Raw genomic sequence first — 22,855 nt, forward strand, 5'->3', positions numbered from 1 at the left:
TACCACTTAATGGGGGAGGGGAAAATTGGATTGTCACCTGACCAGGCCCTTTCCATGTGGTTGCCCTTCCCCTCTTCCCCCTACATGGCATTTTCCCCAATTTACCATGCTTCCCAATCCCTACTTCTCACAGCTAACCCTTTTAGGGTGCCAATTCCCCCAGGATCCAATCTGCCATCTAAAGACAGGCCCCAATTTCATGGAGTGTCTCCTTTCCCCTGGCAAATAGCAAATCCACTAGGGGTTTGCCCCTTTTTGTCCCCTATTTCTGGGAAGCCATTTTCCTCTCTTTCTTTCTCCTTCTCTCATGCCATCTCTTCCCTTATCCCATTTCTATCTCCTCTCAATGCCTATGTGCTCAATTCTTTTCAGATATACTTTAAATACACTCCCAAACCATTAACCCTTCTAACTAGATGCTCCATTTAAACTATTAATTGCTTTTGCAAATCAATCTTTCTTGCCCCTTGTATTTAAATCACTTTTTTTTTTACTTTAAGATTTGCAATTAAATAACTTTGAACCAAATTTCGTAAAAATTATACATATATCCAGCAGAACTGACAAAATTTTAAGGCATAACTTATAATGTTTACAGATCACCCACTATTTCTAGAAAGCAACATATCATCTAATTTAAGTAGGGAGATACAAACATGACCTCCCCTAAGGTAAGCTAGCAGCATTTTGTTTTAATAACTCAAAACTTAAAATCCAATCAAATACAGCTTTAAATTCCTAATAATATAAAACTGCTTATCTCAAATAATGAATTTCACTAAAGTGATTAAACATAGTTTCTCTCCCTCTGGCCCCACGTTAGGAAATGAAGAAGGAAAAGAAAAAAAAAACTATCTTCACTCTCTCTTCACTCTCTGCATGATCCTCCCCAATTTAATTGAATTGCTCTGGAATTTTGAAATGACTGATTGCCAAATTCCCCCACCATTATTCCCAATGGACTTTTCCTAAAGCTCCAACTATGGCCAGGAAAGTCAGACCTTTCTCTCTTTTTTTTTCCTAACACATTACTAGATCACAGAACGAACATGAAAGACATTCTGCACAGACACAAACAGCCAAAAATTACATGGAAGAAACCATTCCTTCCCCACTGTCCCACATACAACAGAAATACCCACGTGCACTTTTTTTTCCTTTTTATCCAAAGATTTGAGTTGAACTGCCCCCTCTCAGAGCATCCAATCTCACCCCTAGGCTCTAGCAAATGCACAGCTGACCCCCCCAGGGTGGCTTGGGAGTCAGAAGGAGTTGCCTACCTTCATAGCCAACCATAGAAAGCCCCTATCCTGAGCTGTTAGCAGAACTCCTTAATCTGGCCCTCACCCTTTAATTTGGATCACCCAAGGTTTGATGATCCCAAGGCCCAAAGGGATGGTTTAAGGGCACATTAACCGATAGCTCCTATCGATAAAGCATGCTTGAGTTACCTGGCTCTCTCTCACCCAGGCTTGATCTTTGAAAACTTGTGTGCCTTCTATTTGTATCGGAGTGTCTTTTCTCCCTAGGCCCATTCTTCACAGAGAGGGAGGCTGAGAGTCTGATCTCAAGGTCGGTTGGAGAACCCAACCTGGCACCTGCCTTGAATCAGGATCCCAGCCATCTCTCTGGGAAGCCATAGGTCCTGGGCTGAGCCCACATAAACTGGGGGGACAGGTCAGGTTCAAGACCCCCTTCCCAAACTAAACCATCAGGTACAAAGAGAAAGCATTTATTTCATCCCTGCAGGGAAAGGCCCAGACACACCTGGCAGCCATCCTAACTCCCTCCATGTGCACCTGGAACCTGATCAGCTTCTGCCTTATCCAGGACTTAAAAACAAAAGACCTGAGCCTTCTCATTGGATAGACTAAAAGGACGTAACCATCCTTGACCCAGTGGTCATTAATGCTGGCTGCCTCCCACAGATCACATCACTTGCTGCAAATTCACTAACTTCCTATTTTCTAGGATTTAAAGTTCATCCCTCCAGAGATCATATGACACCCCTCCCAAGGCCCCAGCTCTGGGAACAGGGATCATGTGACTAAACACTGAGAAATACTTCATCCAATCAGTCCTATTCATTATGAATATCAACATCTTATAGTTTTTTGTTTTTTTCTTTTTTGCCAATGGCTATTGATCTTAGTGGAAAGCCCTTAGAGGATAAGAACTGCTTGTCTTTGTCTAACTAATCTCCTTAGATGTTAGTTGGTGATGGTTATTTTTTGCTAATCTTTGCATCTCTCAATCCAATGAACCAGTTAATTAAATGTTAATTGATCTTAGCAAATATTATTAGTTGGGTGAGAGACGCAGCAATTTCCCAAAATCCCTTCTAAGAAGCATTTTAATTCAGTTAAGAAAAGTTATTCTAAATTATATATGGATATAATATGCAAATTAGATCTATCCTCATTAGGTTTAAACAAAAATAGTGCTTATTACCAACTGACCAAGAAAAAAGGTAGGATTGGTACAATGCCTGTAAGTGGTATGACATTGATTCTTTCTTCCTTTTCCTCCTACCAACTGGTTGGTCTCCTGTGGATTTTCCCCAAGGCTTTGTCTTAGGCCTTCTTCTCTTTTTATCTTTGTGTGATCTCCATTGGTGCTCTCATCAATTCATATATCATCTCTATGCAAATAATTCACACCTATATATATACAATATATATCTATATATTTTGAACTCCAATTCCATATTTTCAACTGTATATTTGACATTTCAAATGTCTCATAGGTATCTTTAACTCAGAATGTCTACAACAAAACTAATTACCTTTCCCTTCAAACCCACCTCTTTTCTACACTTGTCTATTACTCAAGGTCATTCCCATCCATTTATGAATCTTCCTGTTTCTTTCTTGATAACATCTATATCTCCTTCTCTCCATTCACATAGCTACCACTTCAGTTTAGTTCCTCATCATCTCTTAGCTAGACTATTTCCTCTAACTGGTTTCCCTGCCTCTCCTCATTTTAACCTATGCTCCAGACCTGCTAAAGTATACTATAAGTCTTATTGTGCCATCTTCTTATTTAAAAATTTCCAGTGACTTCCTATTACTTCAGAGTCTTTTCTGACTTCCTATACTTTGCTTCCCATTACACACACACACACACACACACACACACACACACACACACACACACACACACACACTAGTGTCCTAAAAAACTGACTGACTTGCTGCTCCTTGGATACAATGCTAAATTCCCTGCCTTTGTATCTTTGGCTAACTGGAGCATCTTGTCCCTGAAATGCTCTCCCTTTCTTGCCATCTGCCTCCTGGCAGACTCAGCTCATTTCATCCTACTGTCCCTGCCCACCCAACTTCCAGAACTTTTCTCTATAGATTTCCTTTTTTCTACTCTAAACTCATCTGGTATGCTCCTATTTATTTACATATTGTCTCCCTGATCATTATAAAAGCCTCTTTCTTTCACTGGACTATTTTTGGGTTTCTTTTTATTTCTAATGCTTAGGTATACCTGGCATGTAATAAGCACTTAATAAATTCTTATTGATTAAATGATTGATTGATTAAACCTTGCCTATCTCTGCACTATTGAGAACCAGACGTTAGAGGGAAGATTATTATGTCAGTAATTTGATTGCAGGCCTATGATTTCCCCAACAGTAGTGTACCCTAATTTGTTATTTAGTCATAATACTTTTTTATCCCTGTTCCAGTATCCCTTAGGACTAGAATCACAGCAGATAAAAAAAGAAAGAACCTGAACTAACAATATTTAGGCCCAAAAATATAAGTTCCTCTTTATTCTGGGCACCAACCAAATTCCACTTTGAACCACTCCTTTTTTAGCTCCTGAATTAGCTCACTAGAAAATCAAACATGTATCCTATGTAGTTTTAGCATATAATTTATCAATGATAATTTCCTCCAGTGTTTTAATACAAGTGTGTGTGTGTGTGTGTGTGTGTGTGTGTGTGTGTGTGTATTTTGAGGTGGGTCATTTCTTTGTTTTGTTGTCTTTATTTGGAGTATCTCAGAATGGAATTTATTTATATGCACAAATTATTCCTCCTTCCAATTGTTCTAGTGACCACTGAAATCTTCTCGTGTAGGTCACAGTGCTGTTGATATCACCAAAGTGGCAAGAAGACATCGCATGTCTCCATTTCCACTGACATCTATGGATAAAGCTTTTATCACGGTCCTAGAGATGACACCGGTGCTTGGAACAGAAATCATCAACTACCGAGGTACATTTAGATATAGTACTACCCTTTCTTTGTACATACACTAGGTGCAATGTTTCTTTATGATCAGGATTAATATTAAGATTTGTAGCTTTCATAAAATATCAAATATTTAATATTAAATAGTATATTTGTTATTACACTACTCTGTCTTAACTCTAAGAAACAGTTCTTTATTTCCTTTTTTTTTTCTACTAATTCCAATATCAACTAAAGAAGACTAAAGACAGAGTAGTAAAGATAACTATTCATGAAACTACCTGCTGATATTCCTACTTGATAAATGGGAAACAACTAATGACACTAATAAAAACATACTATGGTTCTTTTATTAACTGCGATATCTGTAGCCACAATAAAGGAATGTACTTCTGTTCTTTCTAATACATAAGAAATAAAATTATTTAAGGTGAAATAACAAAAGGTATTTATTTTAGTTGGAAGACTAAGGCTAGTGAAACATACTAAACAGTAGATTCATCACAAACATGGAAGGTCCTCTTTAGCTAGATTCAGTGTTGGGACATTTTACATTTGTCCTACATTTCTGACATCCTTCTATTATGTAAGCAGAAACTCAAGATGCACATTTACTCTTGTGTTTTTCCACTCTGAGGAAAATCTTAAAAGAGCCCACTAGAGAAATGTCAGGTCTTCACAACTGAAGTCAATTTGGATAAAATGAAAGTTCCCATCTATTTTTAAAGATAGAGTGAATATTCAGAAATAGGTTGTATATTTTCCACATATTTTCTAATACAAAAATACTTTCAGAAAGTATGAATATACCCTCAAGTTAGAAAGGAATTATAAAACATTAACAATTCTTAAAATATACTTTTCTATCCTGTCCTTACTACTTGTCATTTTGAAAGAGTATTACGAAATAGCCACTCTTAGTGACTTCTGCAGCACTCTTAGAAGTTGATAGTCTGTTCATTGTCCATAAAAGTCACTTGTACTTTATTGCGGCAAGAAAGTAGAAAACAGTCTTTTTTTTTTCTTGTGAAAAGAAATTCAGCAAAGTAGAACTCACTTCCTCTTCATATATTCTAACAAACTATATCAGTTATCACTCATTAGTTGACAACCTTTCAAGGATGATTAGCTTTTTGTCAAAAGCTGCTTCTATCCATACCGATGAAAAAATGATAAAGATCCCTGCACTCAACCGCTGAATCAACTAAAGCTTAGTTTATAATGTAAAACAGAATTAGTTTGTAGTGGGGATTTATATAACACTAAAGTTGTATTCAATGGATACAGTATTTTGTATTTATAAAAGTTTCTCCAAACTGAAAAACAAATGGGGGAAATAGTTACATATTCCAAAGTATGACATAATTATATGACATGATTTAATTTGTATCTGTGTCTGTGGAACTTAAAATTATCACTGCTGCTACTTTTTTTATACTCATTGAAGGCCAGCAGCTCAAATTAGAGCATCTTTAATGCTTCAGAATCTTGTTTGGATATTTGAATCATGCCTTATCAAATCCTTATGTCATCTTAAGTCAAGAATGTTTGAATATGCCCTTAAAATTTTGTCTGTTAGTTTTTCTTTCTCTTTTCTCTCATTAATTGTGACCTTCCATATTTTGTTCATTAGTTTGTGATAACTTTAAATACCAATTTAGTATCCTGTCCTATCCCTAAAAAATTCTAGTCACCTACATTATAATTAATCTTTGTACTTTAAAAGATACTATAAGTGGAAATTATACAATCTTAATCTTATTTTCTTCATTTTGTAATCAAAGGTAAGGACCTTTTAAAGAAATAACCAAAAATATCCTATTTAATCAACTGTAAATAATATGCCAGTCTGTTGCATAGAATGAAACTTTACAAAGTACATATAAATCAATGAAAATTTGATACAATAATCAACAAATAATATTTTTATATGTTATAGTGTCAGAGTATGTTGCATAATGTTTTTATTTTGACAGATATATTTGAGGAATCTTTTTGTGGGACTTTAAAGCCTTGTAATAGTTTTTCAAGAAACTGATCTAGGGAAATCTATTGACACTAAATGGAATAGCATTTTGGAGGCAGGCAGGTTCTCCTCACCAAAAGTCTTCAAGGAAATGCTGGCTAATCACTCACTGGGTATATTTTAAAGGGATTTTTTTTTCATATATTTGTTGATCTCTAAGGTCCTTTCCTATTGTGGTACAATGGTAGCTTTCATTTATGAAGAGGCATCAGAGGGGGACATTAATGGGGAAATAGAATAGAAACATTTAAAAGTAGATAAGAGAAATTACCCTAGACAGCAAAAAGATCAGGATGTGTTTAGAGGCAGGTGGAGAGAGGAGGACAGGAAAATTGAGCATCAATGTATTCATCCTGCAAGAGATGGCAACCAAGCCCTCAACTTCTTCAAGCTGAGAAAGAAATAAAAGACAGTAACCCAGAGAAATTATTTGCAAAAGAGAATTGGAGGCTAGGCAGATACCTTCCCTCTTTTTTGCCCCCATCTATTTTCATTCAGGTATTTGAGAAAGGCTGTGGATTGTCAAGAAAATTTGGGCTGTATACAGAGAAAATTTCCCTAACCATTAGAACTGTCTAAAAATGGAATGGCCTTCTTAGGTGTAGTGGAATTCTGTTCACATGAGGTCTTTAAGTTGAAGCCATTGGGCTTTACCTCTCTATGTAAACATAGAGAGGTGGACACCTTTCTATGAGAAAGAGACAGAGAAGGAAGAGGATGAGTGTGCACTGAAAACAGTTACAGGCCTTACCCAGGTTTGGTACAAGATAGCTATTTGAGGAGAGAAATGGGAGATAATTGAGGGCTTATCAAGGAAGACCTAACTTTTATCTGAAGAAAACATTTCTTGAAAGCATCAGTGCCTTTGTTTTCTTTGCCAAACTACCCCTGCCTTAATTCAATTCTGTTCAACGGGAAAGAGCTGAATGTTTTTCACATCATTATTAAGCTCCTACTAAGTGCTAAGATTCTGGGAGAATCAAAGACAAAAAAGAAACATTCTGCCTGCCCGGAGCTTATATCCTCCTAGGTCATACAACTTAAGGTTTTAACTTTTCTGAGGGCCAAGTGCATTTTAAAAGGTCAAGGCATTTGCCATCAAGTAGAGAAAAAAGGGGAGCAGCGAGACTGGCTATCAGAGCTTCCCTATCCCTCTCAAATCACACCAGCTCTGCCTGTGTATAAGATTAGCCTTGACACAAATGCCTTAAAGGAAAGTTTGTATTTTAAATGAAGGTGTAGGAAAATTGAATGCATGAATGAGTATGAGGTCATTGATGTCAAATGAGCTCAACAATGTTGCTTTAAAGTATATTTGTCAGAGCCTCTTGAAAGCAGACATAGAATGTCAGAGTACCAAAGAGTGGGACTGTATATAAAAATGCAAGTAAGTATGCTTTTGAAAGGATTTTAACATAAGAGAGGATTTTAGAGCTTAGAAGGAACTTTAAATCATCTATTGCATTTCTCTTATCTTACAGATGAGGGAATTGAGGCCCAGGGAGAAGAATTGACAGAGTTTAGAATGAAATCACAGAATCCAAATTAAAAGAAAACTGAGAGTCCTCCTAGTCTAATCTGTGGTTGAACAGGAATTCCTTCTATATTTTTATCTCGCAAGTGATCATACAGCCTATGGTTGAAGGCTAGCTACCTCCTGGGGCAAGCCAATAGGTTTTCACTCACTCTACCAGTATTTTCATCAACTACATTCTACACTGTTTTGATTTGAATCTGTTCTTTGCTATTTTTTGTCAACTTTGTAGCCAGGATTTATTAAGTGAGTATTACTTTTGATTTCATATGATACCTTTTATAACAAAGGTTGGCAAGATTCTTGAGGCTACTTTTAAAGATTCATTTTCAAAAGACCAAATTATAAACCCCCAACCAAAAATTAAACTTGAAATACAAAAATTAAAAGGAGAAATCAATAAAATTGAAAGTAAAAAAAACTATTGAATTAATAAATAAAACCAAGAGTTGGTTTTATGAAAAAGCCAATAAAATAGATAAACCTTTGGTAAATTTGATCAAAAAAAAGAAAGAGGAAAATCAAATTGATAGTCTTACAAATGAAAAGGGGGATCTTTCCACCAATGAAGAGGAAATTAGAGAAATAATAAGGAGTTACTTCGCCCAACTTTATGCCAATAAATTTGATAACTTAAGTGAAATGGATGACTTTCTCCAAAAATATAGGCTCCCTAGATTAACAGAGGAGGAGATAAATTGCTTAAATAGTCCCATTTCAGAAAAAGAAATAGAACAAGCTATTAATCAACTCCCCAGGAAAAAATCCCCAGGGCCAGATGGATTCACATGTGAATTCTACCAAACATTTAAAGAACAATTAGCCCCAATGTTATATAAATTATTTGAAAAAATAGGGGATGAAGGAGTCCTACCAAACTCCTTTTATGACACAGACATGGTACTGATACCTAAACCTGGTAGATCGAAAACTGAGAAAGAAAATTATAGACCAATCTCCTTAATGAATATTGATGCTAAAATCTTAAATAAGATATTAGCAAAAAGACTTCAGAAAATCATCTCCAAGATAATACACTATGATCAAGTAGGATTTATTCCAGGAATGCAGGGCTGGTTTAATATTAGGAAAACTATTAATATAATTGACCATATTAATAATCAAATTAATAAGAACCATATGATCATCTCAATAGATGCAGAAAAAGCATTTGACAAAATCCAACATCCATTCCTACTAAAAACTCTTGAGAGTATAGGAATAAATGGATTATTCCTTAGAATAATCAGGAGTATATATTTAAGACCGTCAGTAAGCATAATATGCAATAGAAATAAACTGCAACCTTTCCCAGTAAGATCAGGAGTGAAACAAGGTTGCTCACTATCACCATTACTATTCAATATAGTACTAGAAACGCTAGCCTCGGCAATAAGAGCCGAGAAAGAGATTCAAGGAATTAGAGTAGGAAATGAGGAAATTAAACTATCACTTTTTGCAGATGACATGATGGTATACTTAGATAACCCCAAAGACTCTGCTAAAAAGCTACTAGAAATAATTCAAAATTTCAGCAAAGTGGCAGGATACAAAATAAATCCACATAAATCCTCGGCATTTTTATATATCACTAACAAAATGCAACAGCAAGAGATACAAAGAGAAATTCCATTCCAAACAAATGTTGAGAGTATAAAATATTTGGGAATCCATCTACCAAAGAAAAGTCAGGAATTATATGAGAAAAATTACAAAACACTTGCCACAAAAATAAAATCAGATTTAAATAATTGGAAAGACATTCAGTGCTCTTGGATAGGCCGAGCGAATATAATAAAGATGACAATACTCCCCAAACTAATCTATTTATTTAGTGCTATACCAATCAGACTCCCAAGAAACTATTTTAATGACCTAGAAAAAATAACAACAAAATTCATATGGAAGAATAAAAGGTCAAGAATTGCAAGGGAACTAATGAAAAAAAACTCAGAGGAAGGTGGTCTAAGTGTACCTGATCTAAAGCTATATTATATAGCAGCAGTCACCAAAACCATTTGGTATTGGCTAAGAAATAGAACGGTAGATCAGTGGAACAGATTAGATACAAAGGACAAAAAAGGGTACATCTATAGCAATCTAATCTTTGACAAACCCAAAGATTCCAACATTAGGGATAAAAATTCATTATTCGGAAAAAACTGTTGGGAAAACTGGAAATTAGTATGGCAGAAATTAGATATGGATCCACACTTAACACCATATACCAAGATAAGATCAAAATGGGTCCGTGATTTAGGCATAAAGAGGGAGATAATAAATAGATTAGAGGAACAGAGGATAATCTACCTCTCAGACTTGTGGAGGAGGAAGGAATTTATGACCAGAGGAGAACTAGAGATCATTATTGATCACAAAATAGAAGATTTTGATTACATCAAACTAAAAAGTTTCTGTACAAATAATACTAATGCAAACAAGATTAGAAGGGAAGTAACAAATTGGGAAAATATTTTTAGAAACAAAGGTTCTGACAAAGGTCTCATTTCCAAAATATATAGAGAACTGACCCTAATTTATAAGAAACCGAACCATTCTCCAATTGATAAATGGTCAAAGGATATGAACAGACAATTCTCAGAGGAAGAAATTGAAACTATATCCACTCACATGAAAGAGTGTTCCAAATCACTACTGATCAGAGAAATGCAAATTAAGACCACTCTGAGATACCACTACACACCTGTCAGATTGGCTAAGATGACAGGAACAAATAATGACAAATGTTGGAGGGGATGTGGGGAAATTGGGACACTAATACATTGCTGGTGGAGTTGTGAAAGAATCCAGCCATTCTGGAGAGCAATCTGGAATTATGCCCAAAAAGTTATCAAACTGTGCATACCCTTTGACCCAGCAGCGCTACTACTGGGATTATATCCCAAAGAAATACTAAAGAGCGGAAAGAGACATATATGTGCCAAAATGTTTGTGGCAGCTCTTTTTGTTGTAGCTAGAAACTGGAAGATGAATGGATGTCCATCAGTTGGAGAATGGTTGGGTAAATTGTGGTATATGAAGGTTATGGAATATTATTGCTCGGTAAGAAATGACCAGCAGGAGGAATATAGAGAGGCCTGGAGAGACTTAAATCAACTGATGCTGAGTGAAAGGAGCAGAACCAGAAGATCACTGTACACTTCAACAACAATACTGTATGAGGATGTATTCTGATGGAAGTGGAAATTTTCAACATAAAGAAGATCCAACTCACTTCCAGTTGATCAATGATGGACAGAGGTAGCTACACCCAGAGAAGAAACACTGGGAGGGGAATGAAAATTGTTAGCACTAATATCTGTCTGCCCAGGTTGCATATACCTTCGGATTCTAATGTTTATTGTGCAACAAGAAAATGATATTCGCACACATGTATTGTACCTAGACTATATTGTAACACATGTAAAATGTATGGTATTGCCTGTCGTCGGGGGGAGGGAATAGAGGGAGGGGGGGTAATTTGGAAAAATGAATACAAGGGATAATATTATAAAATATATATATATATATATATATATATATATATATATATATATAAAATTAAAAAAAAAAAAAGATTCATTTTCTTCCCTGCTAAAATGCATGACGTGAATAGATTATAAACTCACAAATGGTGTATATGAGTTGCCAATTATTAGAAGGAAGATTTTGAAATGAATTCTCACCATTCATGAACTTTATTCAATTAGCATTGATTGGAAATCAAGGATTCTGTGAACTTTAAGCTTTCTTACTTGGAATTACATGACAAAATATAGAAGTGCTTGCAGTCTTGGCTTCTGATTATGGTACAATTGACTGAGGCCTTTCTAGCCATGAAACTTCCTTCTATTTGTTATGAGAAAATCTCAGTCTTACTTCCTATCTTAGGATGGTACAAGCCATCCTAAAAACCATCTTAAAACCACCTAAAACTTTGGCTATTATCTGAAGTATGGATCTCATGGAAGGCTGTGTCAAAGTCTGAGTGCTATGCAAAGATTCTCTGAGTTGTATGTTGCAGTTGTCAAGAGATAGTATTCAGGAACTTTCTTATCTTCTTAGAGTAGCAGGGAATTCTCCTTCATTTGATTTTTTTTTTCATCAATTCCCTTGAAATTCTCGACCTTTTTTGTTCTTCTATATGATTTTTGTTGTTATTTTTTCTAGGTCATTAAAATAGTTTCTTGGGAGTCTGATTGGTATAGCACTAAATAAATAGATTAGTTTAGGGAGTATTGTCATCTTAATTATATTCGCTCGTCCTATCCAAGAGCACTTAATATTTTTCCAATTATTTAAATCTGACTTTATTTTTGTGGCAAGTGTTTTGTAGTTTTGCTCATATAATTCCTGATTTTCCTTTGGTAGATATATTCCCAGATATTTTGTACTATCGACAGTTATTTTGAATGGAACTTCTCTTTGTATCTCTTGCTGTTGGATTTTGTTGGTAATGTATAAAAATGCTGAGGATTTATGTGGATTTATTTTGTATCCTGCAACTTTGCTAAAGTCATTAATTATTTCTAATAGCTTTTTAGCAGAATATTTGGGGTTCTTTAAGTATACCATCATATTATCTGCAAAAAGTGATAGTTTGGTTTCCTCATTACCTACTCTAATTCCTTTAATCTCTTTCTCAGCTCTTATTCCGAGGTTAGCATTTCTAATACAATATTGAATAGTAATGGTGATAGTGGGAAGCCTTGTTTCACTACTGATCTTACTGGGAAAGGTTCCAGTTTTTCGCCATTACATATGATATTTACTGACGGTTTTAAATATATATGCTCCTGATTATTTTAAGGAATAGTCCATTTATTCCTATACTCTGAAGTGTTTTTAGTAGGAATGGATGTTGGATTTTGTCAAATGCTTTTTCTGCATCTATTGAGATGATCATATGGTTTTTGTTAATTTGTTTATTGATATAGTTGATTATGCTAATAGTTTTCCTAATATTGAACCAGCCCTGCACTCCTGGTATAAATCCCACTTGGTCAAAGTGTATTATCCTGGGGATGATTTTCTGTAGTCTTTTTGCTAATATTTTATTTAAGATTTTAGCATCAATATTCATTAGGGAGATTGGTCTATAATTTTCTTTTTCTGTTTTCGATCGACCTGGTTTAGGTATCAGTACCATGTCTGTGTCATAAAAGGAATTTGGTAGGACTCCTTCAATCCCTATTATTTTTCAAATAGTTTATATAGCATTGGAGTTAATTGTTCTTTAAATGTTTGGTAGAATTCACATGTAAATCCATCTGGTCCTGGGGATTTTTTTCTTGGGGAGTTTGTTAACAGCTTATTCTATTTCATTTTCTGAAATGGGACTATTTAGACTATTTACTTCTTCTTCTGTTAATCTAGGCAAGCTATATTTTTGAAGGTATTCTTCCATTTCCTTTAAGTTATCAAATTTATTGGCATAAAGTTGGGCAAAGTAACTCCTAATTATTGTTCTGATTTCCTCTTCATTGGTGGCAAGTTCTCCCTTTTCATTTTTAAGACTAACAATTTGGTTTTCCTCTTTCCTTTTTTTAATCAGATTTACTAAGGGTTTGTCTATTTTGTTGGTTTTTCATAGAACCAACTCTTAGTTTTATTAATTAATTCAATAGTTTGTTTTTTTTTACTTTCAATTTTATTAATCTCACCTTTTATTTTTAGAATTTCAAGTTTCATGTTTGTCTGGGGGTTTTTAATTTGTTCCTTTTCTAGCATTTTTAGTTATAAGCCCAATTCATTGATCTTCTCTTTCTCTATTTTATGCAAGTAGACCTCTAGAGATATAAAATTTCCCCTTATTACTGCTTTGGCTGTATCCCACACATTTTGGTATGATATCTCATTATTGTCATTTTATTGGGTGAAGTTATTAATTATGTCTATAATTTGCTGTTTCACCCAATCATTCTTTAGTATGAGATTATTTAGTTTCCAATTATTTTTTGGTCTATTTTCCCCTGGCTTTTTATTGAATGTAATTTTCATTGCATCGTGGTCTGAAAAGGATGCATTTACTATTTCTGTAGCAGGGAATTCTCAGTGTGGATGGAGGGTTTATGAGTCATTTTATAACTTCAAGTGTTCTGTAGCTCCTGGTGTTTCCTGGATGGAACCAAAGTAATATGCACTCCTTCCTTCAAATAAGTTTTGGTTAGTGAACCTCATGAATTATTCTCAACCACTGAGAAGTCCACTTTACTTACAAATTGTGCACACTGACATAGCATATTTATTGGAATCAGAGTAGCAATGGGGTTAGGATATATTCAAATTATTTTTTCAGCCAATCAAATGGGTTCCTCCTAATTCATTACTAAGAGCTAATTAAACAGCAATCTTTGTCTATTTTTTGTCTCATTGTTTCAGAGAGGTCTTCAAAACCACATTGGAAAACTGAGGAATTTATCCAAGTAATATAGATGAGAACAATAACAGCCAGCATTTTTACAGCACTTTAATGTTTCCAAAACATTTTGCAAACAATATGTCATTTAGACCTCAATAGCCTTGTCAAACAGTTATTGCAGGAATTATTTCCATGTTACAAATAGAGAAACTGAGACAAAAGAGCTTAAAGCACTTACACGGGGTCACATTTGTAGTCCATAGGTATAATCTGAATCTGTTTTCTGACTCTAATTTGTGTTTGAGGTTTTAAATAACTGCACTGGTCTTTACTAATTGCTAAGGACTAGCCTAGAATAGGTAACTTGTATATGTTTCTCTATATAGACATTATCTTTTGTTAACTTTCACTATAGGTCTTTGTCTCCATGTACATATGCATATATATACATATACATTTCATGACATTGTTCCCTGAGTGAATTTCAGTACATCCTTAAAATAGTTTCATCTTATTGTACTGTTACATTCATGAATCTTGCTAACCTTCTAAATTATGCATATCTTATTACATCTTCTCCATACATTTCATTATTCTTTATACATCTCATTGTACTTTTAAAATATAAGCATATTTCTAAATAAACATTTTATCTGTGGGATTTTAAAGGGTTTGAGAGACATAATTTTTGGGTAATTTAATCTTTTTATTAATAATGCTAGCATTTTAATAAAAGGAGGATCATTTTGCTATTTCTCTTTTTGACCAGACAATGATGGAGGCAGACTCACAGTTCATATAACCTTTGAACAGCAGATTTCCCCAGGATGAGAATCAATATTTTTTAACAATCAATGAAAGAATGAATAATACAATAAGAGGCTAAGAGTGACTTTAGATAAGGAGACGCTCTATACCCAGACCATCCCCAAACTTGGGCAATTTAGACAAAAGGCTCTGTTTTCCACTCAAGCTTGATTGAATGGAATTAATCTTAGATTAGGGATTTCTTGTAAGATTGGGTAGCATTAGATAGAGGATATTAGCACGGTCTTTAGAGGCTGAAGTCTTGAAATGAATATAGAAAAAGAGGGAATTCTGAATCTTTCTAAATCATTAATTTTTAATAATCATTTCTCTCAAAATCTTCTTATAGCATTGAAGCAACATAGTACAGTGAGTGTATTGCTAGGTTTGGAGTAAGACTTAGGTTTAAATTCTGCCTCAGATTCTTATTGGTTATATGACCCTGAATGAATAACTTAACCTCACTAGGCCAGTTTCTTCATTCATGAAAGTGAAAAAGTTAAATTAGATGACCTTTGATGCCCTTTTCAGCCCTAAATTTCTGTGATCTTATGATCCTTTCATGTGCAAAAAATGACATTGATTCACTATCAGTACAGTATATACTTTGAATTCATTTTCCAGTAGTGGTATTGTATTTGTGTTTTTTCTATCCAACCCTAATCTTAGGTGATGAGATGATGAGGACCTGCACCATGATTGTGGCAATGTAAGAGGAAATAAGAGGGCATTTATGAGAGATGTAATCAAGGTATATCAATAGACCTTGGCAACAGATTGAATGGGAGTTAGAGGGGGGACTGAGATAGTAAAAAGCTAAGAACACCTAAGGTACAAATCTGGGTTGGTGAATGGTATTGTCCTCAATAGTAAGTTAAGAAGAGAGAAGGATTAAGAGGGAAAGACAGTAGAGTCAGTTCTGGACTAGTTGGATATCTATGGGACATCGAGTTTTAAATATCCATTATTAGCAGAGAAATAATCACTTAATCCATAGGAACCGATGAAATTACCATGCAAATGGTATAGAGAGAAAAGAGAAGAGGGGCAAAGACATCTACAACACTGTTAACAGGTATGGATTGGATGAAGCTCCAAAGGAATCTGAAAGTAGTACGTAGTAAGTAGAAAGAGAATTGTAGAGGATAATGTCATAAAAACCTTGAGAGAAGAGAATATCTAGGAAATAAGGGTGCCTGAAAATTTGGAAAAGATCATTAAATTGGCATTTTGGAGGTTGTTAGTAACTTTGGAGAGAATGATAAAGTTTAAAACCAAATTGTACAGAGTTAAGAAGAGTGAGGATAAAAAAAAGTAAAGGCACATTTTGTAAACAGATTCTTTCTTAAGGACTTTAATCACAAAAGGGGAAAAAAATATGAAACTAGTGAAGATAGATAGATTAAATGGGGATCTTCTGCAGATGAAGGAAATGTGGGTATGTGAAATATTCAAAATATGATTATGAAAGAGGAGGAATTCATCTTGGCCAAGGAGAAAGGCCTTCTCATTATTTGAGATGGGGTCAAGGAGGAGATAGCAACAGAAGAGCTGGGCCATGTAAAATGAGAAGAGAATACACAAATACTCTTGACAAATGGTTTCAATTTTTTTTTCAAGTAAAATATAAAACAAGGTTCTTCTTGAGAGGTTAGAGGAAAGGGAAAGCAGGGGAGGTTTCAGGAAAAATGAAAAGATTTAGAAAGCCTCTGTGATAAATAGGATAGCAAGTTAATTAGGGCAGTGTAAAATAAGGAGCCAGTTGAATTTATGTAACATAAATTTGTAGTGAATCTAATTAGCATTGTTTCACGAATTTCTCAAGCATTGTTCAGCAGCACGCATGTAAGAACAAAGGCAGTGGATAATGGAAAGTGACCCAAGGCTGAAATTTAGTGGGGCAAAATTGGTGATGTGATAAGGACAGGGGATTTAAGAGAAGAGGAAAGTGTAAAGTTGAACTGATTGACAAATTGTTCAAAATGGGACAATAGAATGTTAGGATAATGACCTGGGAAGAATGGGATCAGTGATTTTTGGTTATATATGGACCAAGTCAGAATTTAGAATTGCAAAGCCAAAAAGGGAGATAGAATGACAATAGATTATGATCATACAATGGAAATTCAGAGTTCATGAACATAGGAAGAGGTAGATTTGTGAGTGATGGTAAGATTTAAGGATTTGACCATCTGTGGCTGAGAAGGAATGAAAGAATTGATATAGAAAATGAGTAAATTGAGGAGCTGTGTGTTAGTCCTATTGTATGAGAGAGTAGCATAAGGGTAGGAACTGAAAAAGACAAAGTCTAAATCCGGCACTGAATTCATTGAGAAAGGAAGAGGAGTGTCCTGGAAATCAGTAGACAATAGCTGTCAGAATTTTGATTGGGCATTAGATATGTATTGAATGAACCTCAAAGGAGGAGAAGTTACAGAATAATGGTATTAGAAGAGAACCTAGAAGTGGCTATGGGGTTCTAGAAGTATTCCATGACCAGTGAATGGATGAAATGAGCAAAATTACAACCAGTCTTAGAAAAAGAAGGAAGTTGTTGTATATCAGTAAGAATCCAGGTTTCGGGCAAGAGCCAGAAGATAGGAGTGGGAAAGAAAAAGAAATATGAAAATAAGTTTGATGTTTAATTGAAATAAGAAGAAAAATGTGTTGACTATGGAACAAGAATATCATTGAGGACAGTGGAAGGGATGGATGGCTTTAGAGTAAAACACTATAGGGATTAAGTTGTGGAAATGGGAATGGGAAATAGGAATTGAATATTGACCTTAAGTTCAGAATCAGTAAAGTACAAAAGATTTAATCAGGGAGAAATTTGTTGATCATTGAGGAATGAGTTCAGTTAGATATTTATTAAATCAATAAATCCTTTTTTCAGACTAAATCCTTTCTTTGGTTGTTCAGACAAGGAGTTAAGTAAGTGGAATTCAAGGAATGGTATTACTCCACTTTCCAAGTCATGAAACTAGGATGGAAACTTAATTAGATGGCCTTTCTCCTTTGTAAGGGAGGTTGGAGATTAGGAAGGAGATGAACACTGTGAAATGGTGTTTCTCTCCTCACCACCAGGAGATGTATGGGCAATTGAACCATATTTCTCCTGTTTCCAAGGAATATAGAATACCAGGAAAGAGATCTGGAATGATAGAATGGTGTTTTTCTTCTTCCCCTAAAGCCAAAAGAAGAACAAGCACAATAGAATAGCATTTCTTTTCTCTCCACTAGATGCTAAACAGTAGACAGAAAACCCTGATGTGATATAATAAAGGACAATATCAAATAAAATTAGAAAGTAGGATTGTGCTATGCTGTAGAGAGCCTTGTATATCAACCAGAAACATTTGTATTTTACTAAGGAGACAGTAGGGAGCCATTGAAGATTTTTAAGCAGAGAAGATCATGTCCATATCTATCTATGGACAAGGATAATTAGTCTAACTACCTGTATGAGCAGTTAGAATAGAAGGAGAGAAAGGAAGAAAGAAAAACTGTGGGATACTATTGCAAGAGACCAGGCAAGTGGCAGTGAGAACCTGTATTAGACTATCAGTAGTGGGAATAAAGATAGAGAGGACAGCTGCAAGAGATATTGTGGTAATAGAATCTCCAGGACACAGTAAACATTTGAATGATACAGATGAGGAAAAGAATCAAATGTTTTAAACATGGGAAGATTGGGTAAATTATAGTGTTATTGATGAAAGTAATAAAATCAACAGGAGGAACAAGTATTAGAATCTCATCCCATAAATAGATAATATATCATCATGCCCTTCTGTTGCTATGCATCCACATTAAGACTTTTGGGATATCCTGTATTTTATACACTCCTGCTAGCTGTGTTTCAAAATGTTCAGGGATTGTAGATTCGTAAAATATATATATAATGACATTTTTAATGAATTGTAAGTAAAATGGGAAAATTAGTTTTTAAAAAGTTTCTTACTTTTACAGTTAAAAACTTCTTAATTTTAAAGTGATGAGAGCTTTTGAAGAAAAAGCTTTCATATTCAGAAAAGTTATCACTTTGGAATAAATAAGGAAAAGTTATGTTAGCATAATACAAAGACTTGACTCTATCTGAGAGTATCAGAGAAAATGAAGGAAAAAAAAAGCAGGTAAATTATATTAAATTAAGTACAAGTAAAGATCCTTACAGAAAATTTAAAAGGAATGAAAGCTTGACAAAGGCCTTCAGGCCAAATTAATTTATTTTCCCCTTCGTTTTCCCATTAAAGTATAGAGCATCACACCAGTTATCTCTTAAACTGTCTCTATCTTTTCTTAGTAAAAGTCTTTGTAACTCTTACTTAGTTGGCTAGTTGCTCACCCCAAGCAATTCATAGCTAAGTGCCCAAGTAATGTAACACATCCTTTCATTAATTGCTGTGATGACATTATCAAAAGAAAAACAAAAAACATGGGAAGGCTGCTATAATCAACAGCCCTCCATGTATTTGCATAACACCCTGTTATAATAATTAGCTCTATTTAAACATTGGAAAGAATATAATAGCCTTTTGAGGTCCACGTTGTTCGTCCTTCATCTTTAGGAAGTTTATTTTAAAGGAAAAGTTACTGGGGCATTTCAAGCCCATAGTTAGGAAAATTCTTAACATTTAGGCAGCAGTTGGGTTCTCAGCCTCATTTTATATTTCGGTATGTTTCTAGTTTACCCTCTGGCATTTTTGTAGTTGAGGCAAAATGCAGTTTACAATAACTATTTAGGTAATAAATTAGCAAATCATATTTTACTGAGTGTGGATAGACAGGTACTAGGCAGGAAAGATAAAGGGAGAAAAAAGTCTTTACTCAGGACTTCTCTCAGTATGCATCTTGTAGCAGAAGATCCATAATCCCAAATTCCAATCATTATAGAAAATTCAGCATCATCCCTCTTAACTACTTTTTTGAATGCCTTAAATGTTTTAAATTCTTTCCCTGAGTACCTTATTGTTAAAGTACAGGCCAATTCTCCAAGAGTCTCCACAGCTGTGGATGATAGCATCTGAAGGAGTTGCAGGGCAGCCTTTGCTGACACAGGTATTACAGCTGGGAATGAGATAAATTGGAGGCAGAGAGAAGGGGAGAGGTCAGAGAATAGCAACTGCCTCTCAGTCTCCTTGTATCATCCTCTCACAAGAGGAGATCCATTCTGCAGGTCTGGATTGGATCTCCAGCAGCCACTGTCAGATGATTGCTGTATGCCAACACTTTATACTAAAGAATCTCAGGAAGAAGGTATGTTGGGCACTTTGTAATCAAATCCAATAATCAACTTTCTTCTCTTTCCTAAAAATTAAAATTTCCACTTAATTAGGAAAAAACAAACAAAAAGCTGCTTCCTAGCTCTAATCCCAAAATAACTTCTTTTATTCCAGATTTGGGAAGACATATATAATTCACAGGATTTTTTAATGACTTAGGTCCTTTTGCAAGGCAGCCAATGGAAGCCTTAACAGAATCACTTACATTTACTCTGTAACATTGATAGGTTATACAATATAGCCAAACTAATTTAACCACAAATTAAACATGCTTAACAAACTATGTAATAAATGTGTGATGATAATACAAAGCAAATAAATGTATGAGAGAAAATTTAATTTTAAAAAGGAGCCCGCAGCAATTAACATGTGCATCATTGAATACAAATAATTATATAAAAAGGCATACATTGCATTGGTAAGCGCTAGTATTACTGTCAGACTACATATGTAATTTTCCCCTTATTTTCACTTAGGACACTATAAATTAGTGATCACTGATTAGAGAGCGCTTGCTTTTCTGTGATCTGATGATCTATCTACCTGCTCCTGTACTAGTGCAAATTGATAGTGTTGGCTGATCAAAATCTTCATTCAAACTATAGTCCTACCTTCCAAATCTTGAATTTATCAAGGATGCAGACTAGCTAGAATTTTTATTAGTTCTTCAGGAATAGTGTACAAAGTCACCTTTATTTGAAATATTTGTTTCTGATCTACTGGTTGGGTAGACTTTGTTAGAGTGGCAAGCGATCTCTTTGACATAGTTTAATTCCATATTTATTTATTAAATACTTACTATGTGCCAGACACCATCCTAAGATCTGGGATACAAAAAAGAGGCAAAAGACAGCCCCTACCCTCAAATAGCTTACAATCTAATGGGGGGGGGGGGAAATAACATACAAATAAATATAAATAAAATCACAAATTATATATAGGATAAATAGAAAATAATTAACAAAAGGAAAGCACTGGAATAAAGAAGGGTTTGGGGAAGGCTTCTTACAGAAGGTGGGATTTTACTTCCATTTACAGGAAGCCAGAGAGTTTAAAAGTCAAGACTAGAGGAGGGAGATGTCCCAGGCATCAGGGGATAGAGATGGAATGTCTTGTTTGTGAAACAGTGAGGTCATTTGATCAAAATGTATATATTAAATAAGATGCAAGATGACTGGAATCTTTTGAAATGAATAACTATCAGCCTCAACTTGATTGTCAGCATGTCTAACCAACTTAGCTACTACTAAGCTATAATAATTAATTATAGTGGATCATCTTTGTAGAGCCTTTATTATCCTTGGGGATTATTTTATAAACAGGTAAATTATTTAGTTTTACCATTATTACTATGAAGTGGTTATCCTTTATTCTTTTAATTTGTGGGTTCATAAACATCAAGAATTTTTTGGTAAATTCCTCAATTTTAAGAAACTTTTCTATTTATCAACTTCTTTTAGAATACAGTCATTTTTCTGAGGTCTTACATTATGATTTTAGATTTTTTTTTATGTAATCACAAAAATCACAGATCAAAACAAAAAAAAAAACCCTAAATGTTATTCCCTGATCCTTATCTAGAAAGTAGGTTTTAGCAAAATAACTGTTTGGACATGTATACTAATATTGTATTTAATTTATACTTTAACATGTTTAACATGTATTGATCAACCTGCCATCTGGGGGAGAGGATGGGGGAAAGGAGGAGAAAAATTGGAACAAAAGGTTTGGCAATTGTCAATGCTGTAAAATTACCCATGCATATAACTTGTAAATAAAAAGCTATAATAATTTTTTTTAAATCTAAAAAAAAAAAAAAGTAGGTTTTAATAATGCTACCCTGTCCCATAGCTGAGTTTCTGTAGTTCATGATATTATCAGAAAAATTTTTATTCGAAGAAGCCCTGTTAAAGGAATCCTTTTTTTGTAAACCAAAGAACCCTGGTTATAAAGCAAATAACCATCCCTTAAGTTATTTGGATTTTTAAAAGTCCTAATTATTTCATTTTCTCCACTTGGAACCAATATCAAAGAACCTATTACCTAACACATTGCTGTCATGGGAGCATTACATTTTTCTTATTCGTATAAAGATAATTACAAGACTGAAAAATAATTTTAAGGTAGAAAAGTGTTTGTGAAAAAAAGAGGTATTTTTACACTGCAGAAAAAAATAGATCATGTAGATATTGAAAACACTATCATCCTATACAAGTCATTGCAGATAAAACTCTAGTTCAAGAAATATTATAAAAATCTTAGACTAACAATCTCACAGTTAAAAATCAATATCAGATTGCATATGTTTAACAAATATCAGATTGCTTACTGTCTTGAGAAGGAGGAGAGACAAGGGAGGAAAAGAGAATTTGGAACACAAAAGTGACTTGAAAACTGTCTTTACATGTATTTGGAAAAAGAAAATACAATTGAGGGAAAAAAGAAAAGTTAAAAAAAACAATATCAGAAGTATGATTTTATTGCTGAAATACAAAGGAAACTATTGTTTCATAAAAGAAGGGTTGGCTCATTTTTAAAGTTCTACATAAATAATTCTGAATGTACAAAATATCAAATACAAAACAGTAGTGTGGTAACAAAACTAAATGGCAGAAATAATGATCACATCAAC

The 22,855-nt window shown here is 34.3% G+C and overlaps 1 protein-coding gene across 13 annotated transcripts in view; it reads left to right on the top strand.

The window, feature by feature from the left end:
- Positions 1-22,855, top strand: part of GPHN (gephyrin) — a 762,070-nt gene that overhangs the window by 598,367 nt on the left and 140,848 nt on the right. For all 13 annotated transcript variants that reach the window (XM_074290409.1, XM_074290412.1, XM_074290421.1 and 10 more), the window contains one exon: positions 4,097-4,234. In XM_074290409.1, the coding sequence (XP_074146510.1) occupies positions 4,097-4,234 (138 nt within the window). The remainder of the gene's footprint in view (positions 1-4,096; positions 4,235-22,855) is intronic.

The sequence above is a fragment of the Sminthopsis crassicaudata genome, chromosome 2 (assembly GCF_048593235.1).
Source record: "Sminthopsis crassicaudata isolate SCR6 chromosome 2, ASM4859323v1, whole genome shotgun sequence".
In the NCBI taxonomy this organism is placed as follows: domain Eukaryota; kingdom Metazoa; phylum Chordata; class Mammalia; order Dasyuromorphia; family Dasyuridae; genus Sminthopsis; species Sminthopsis crassicaudata.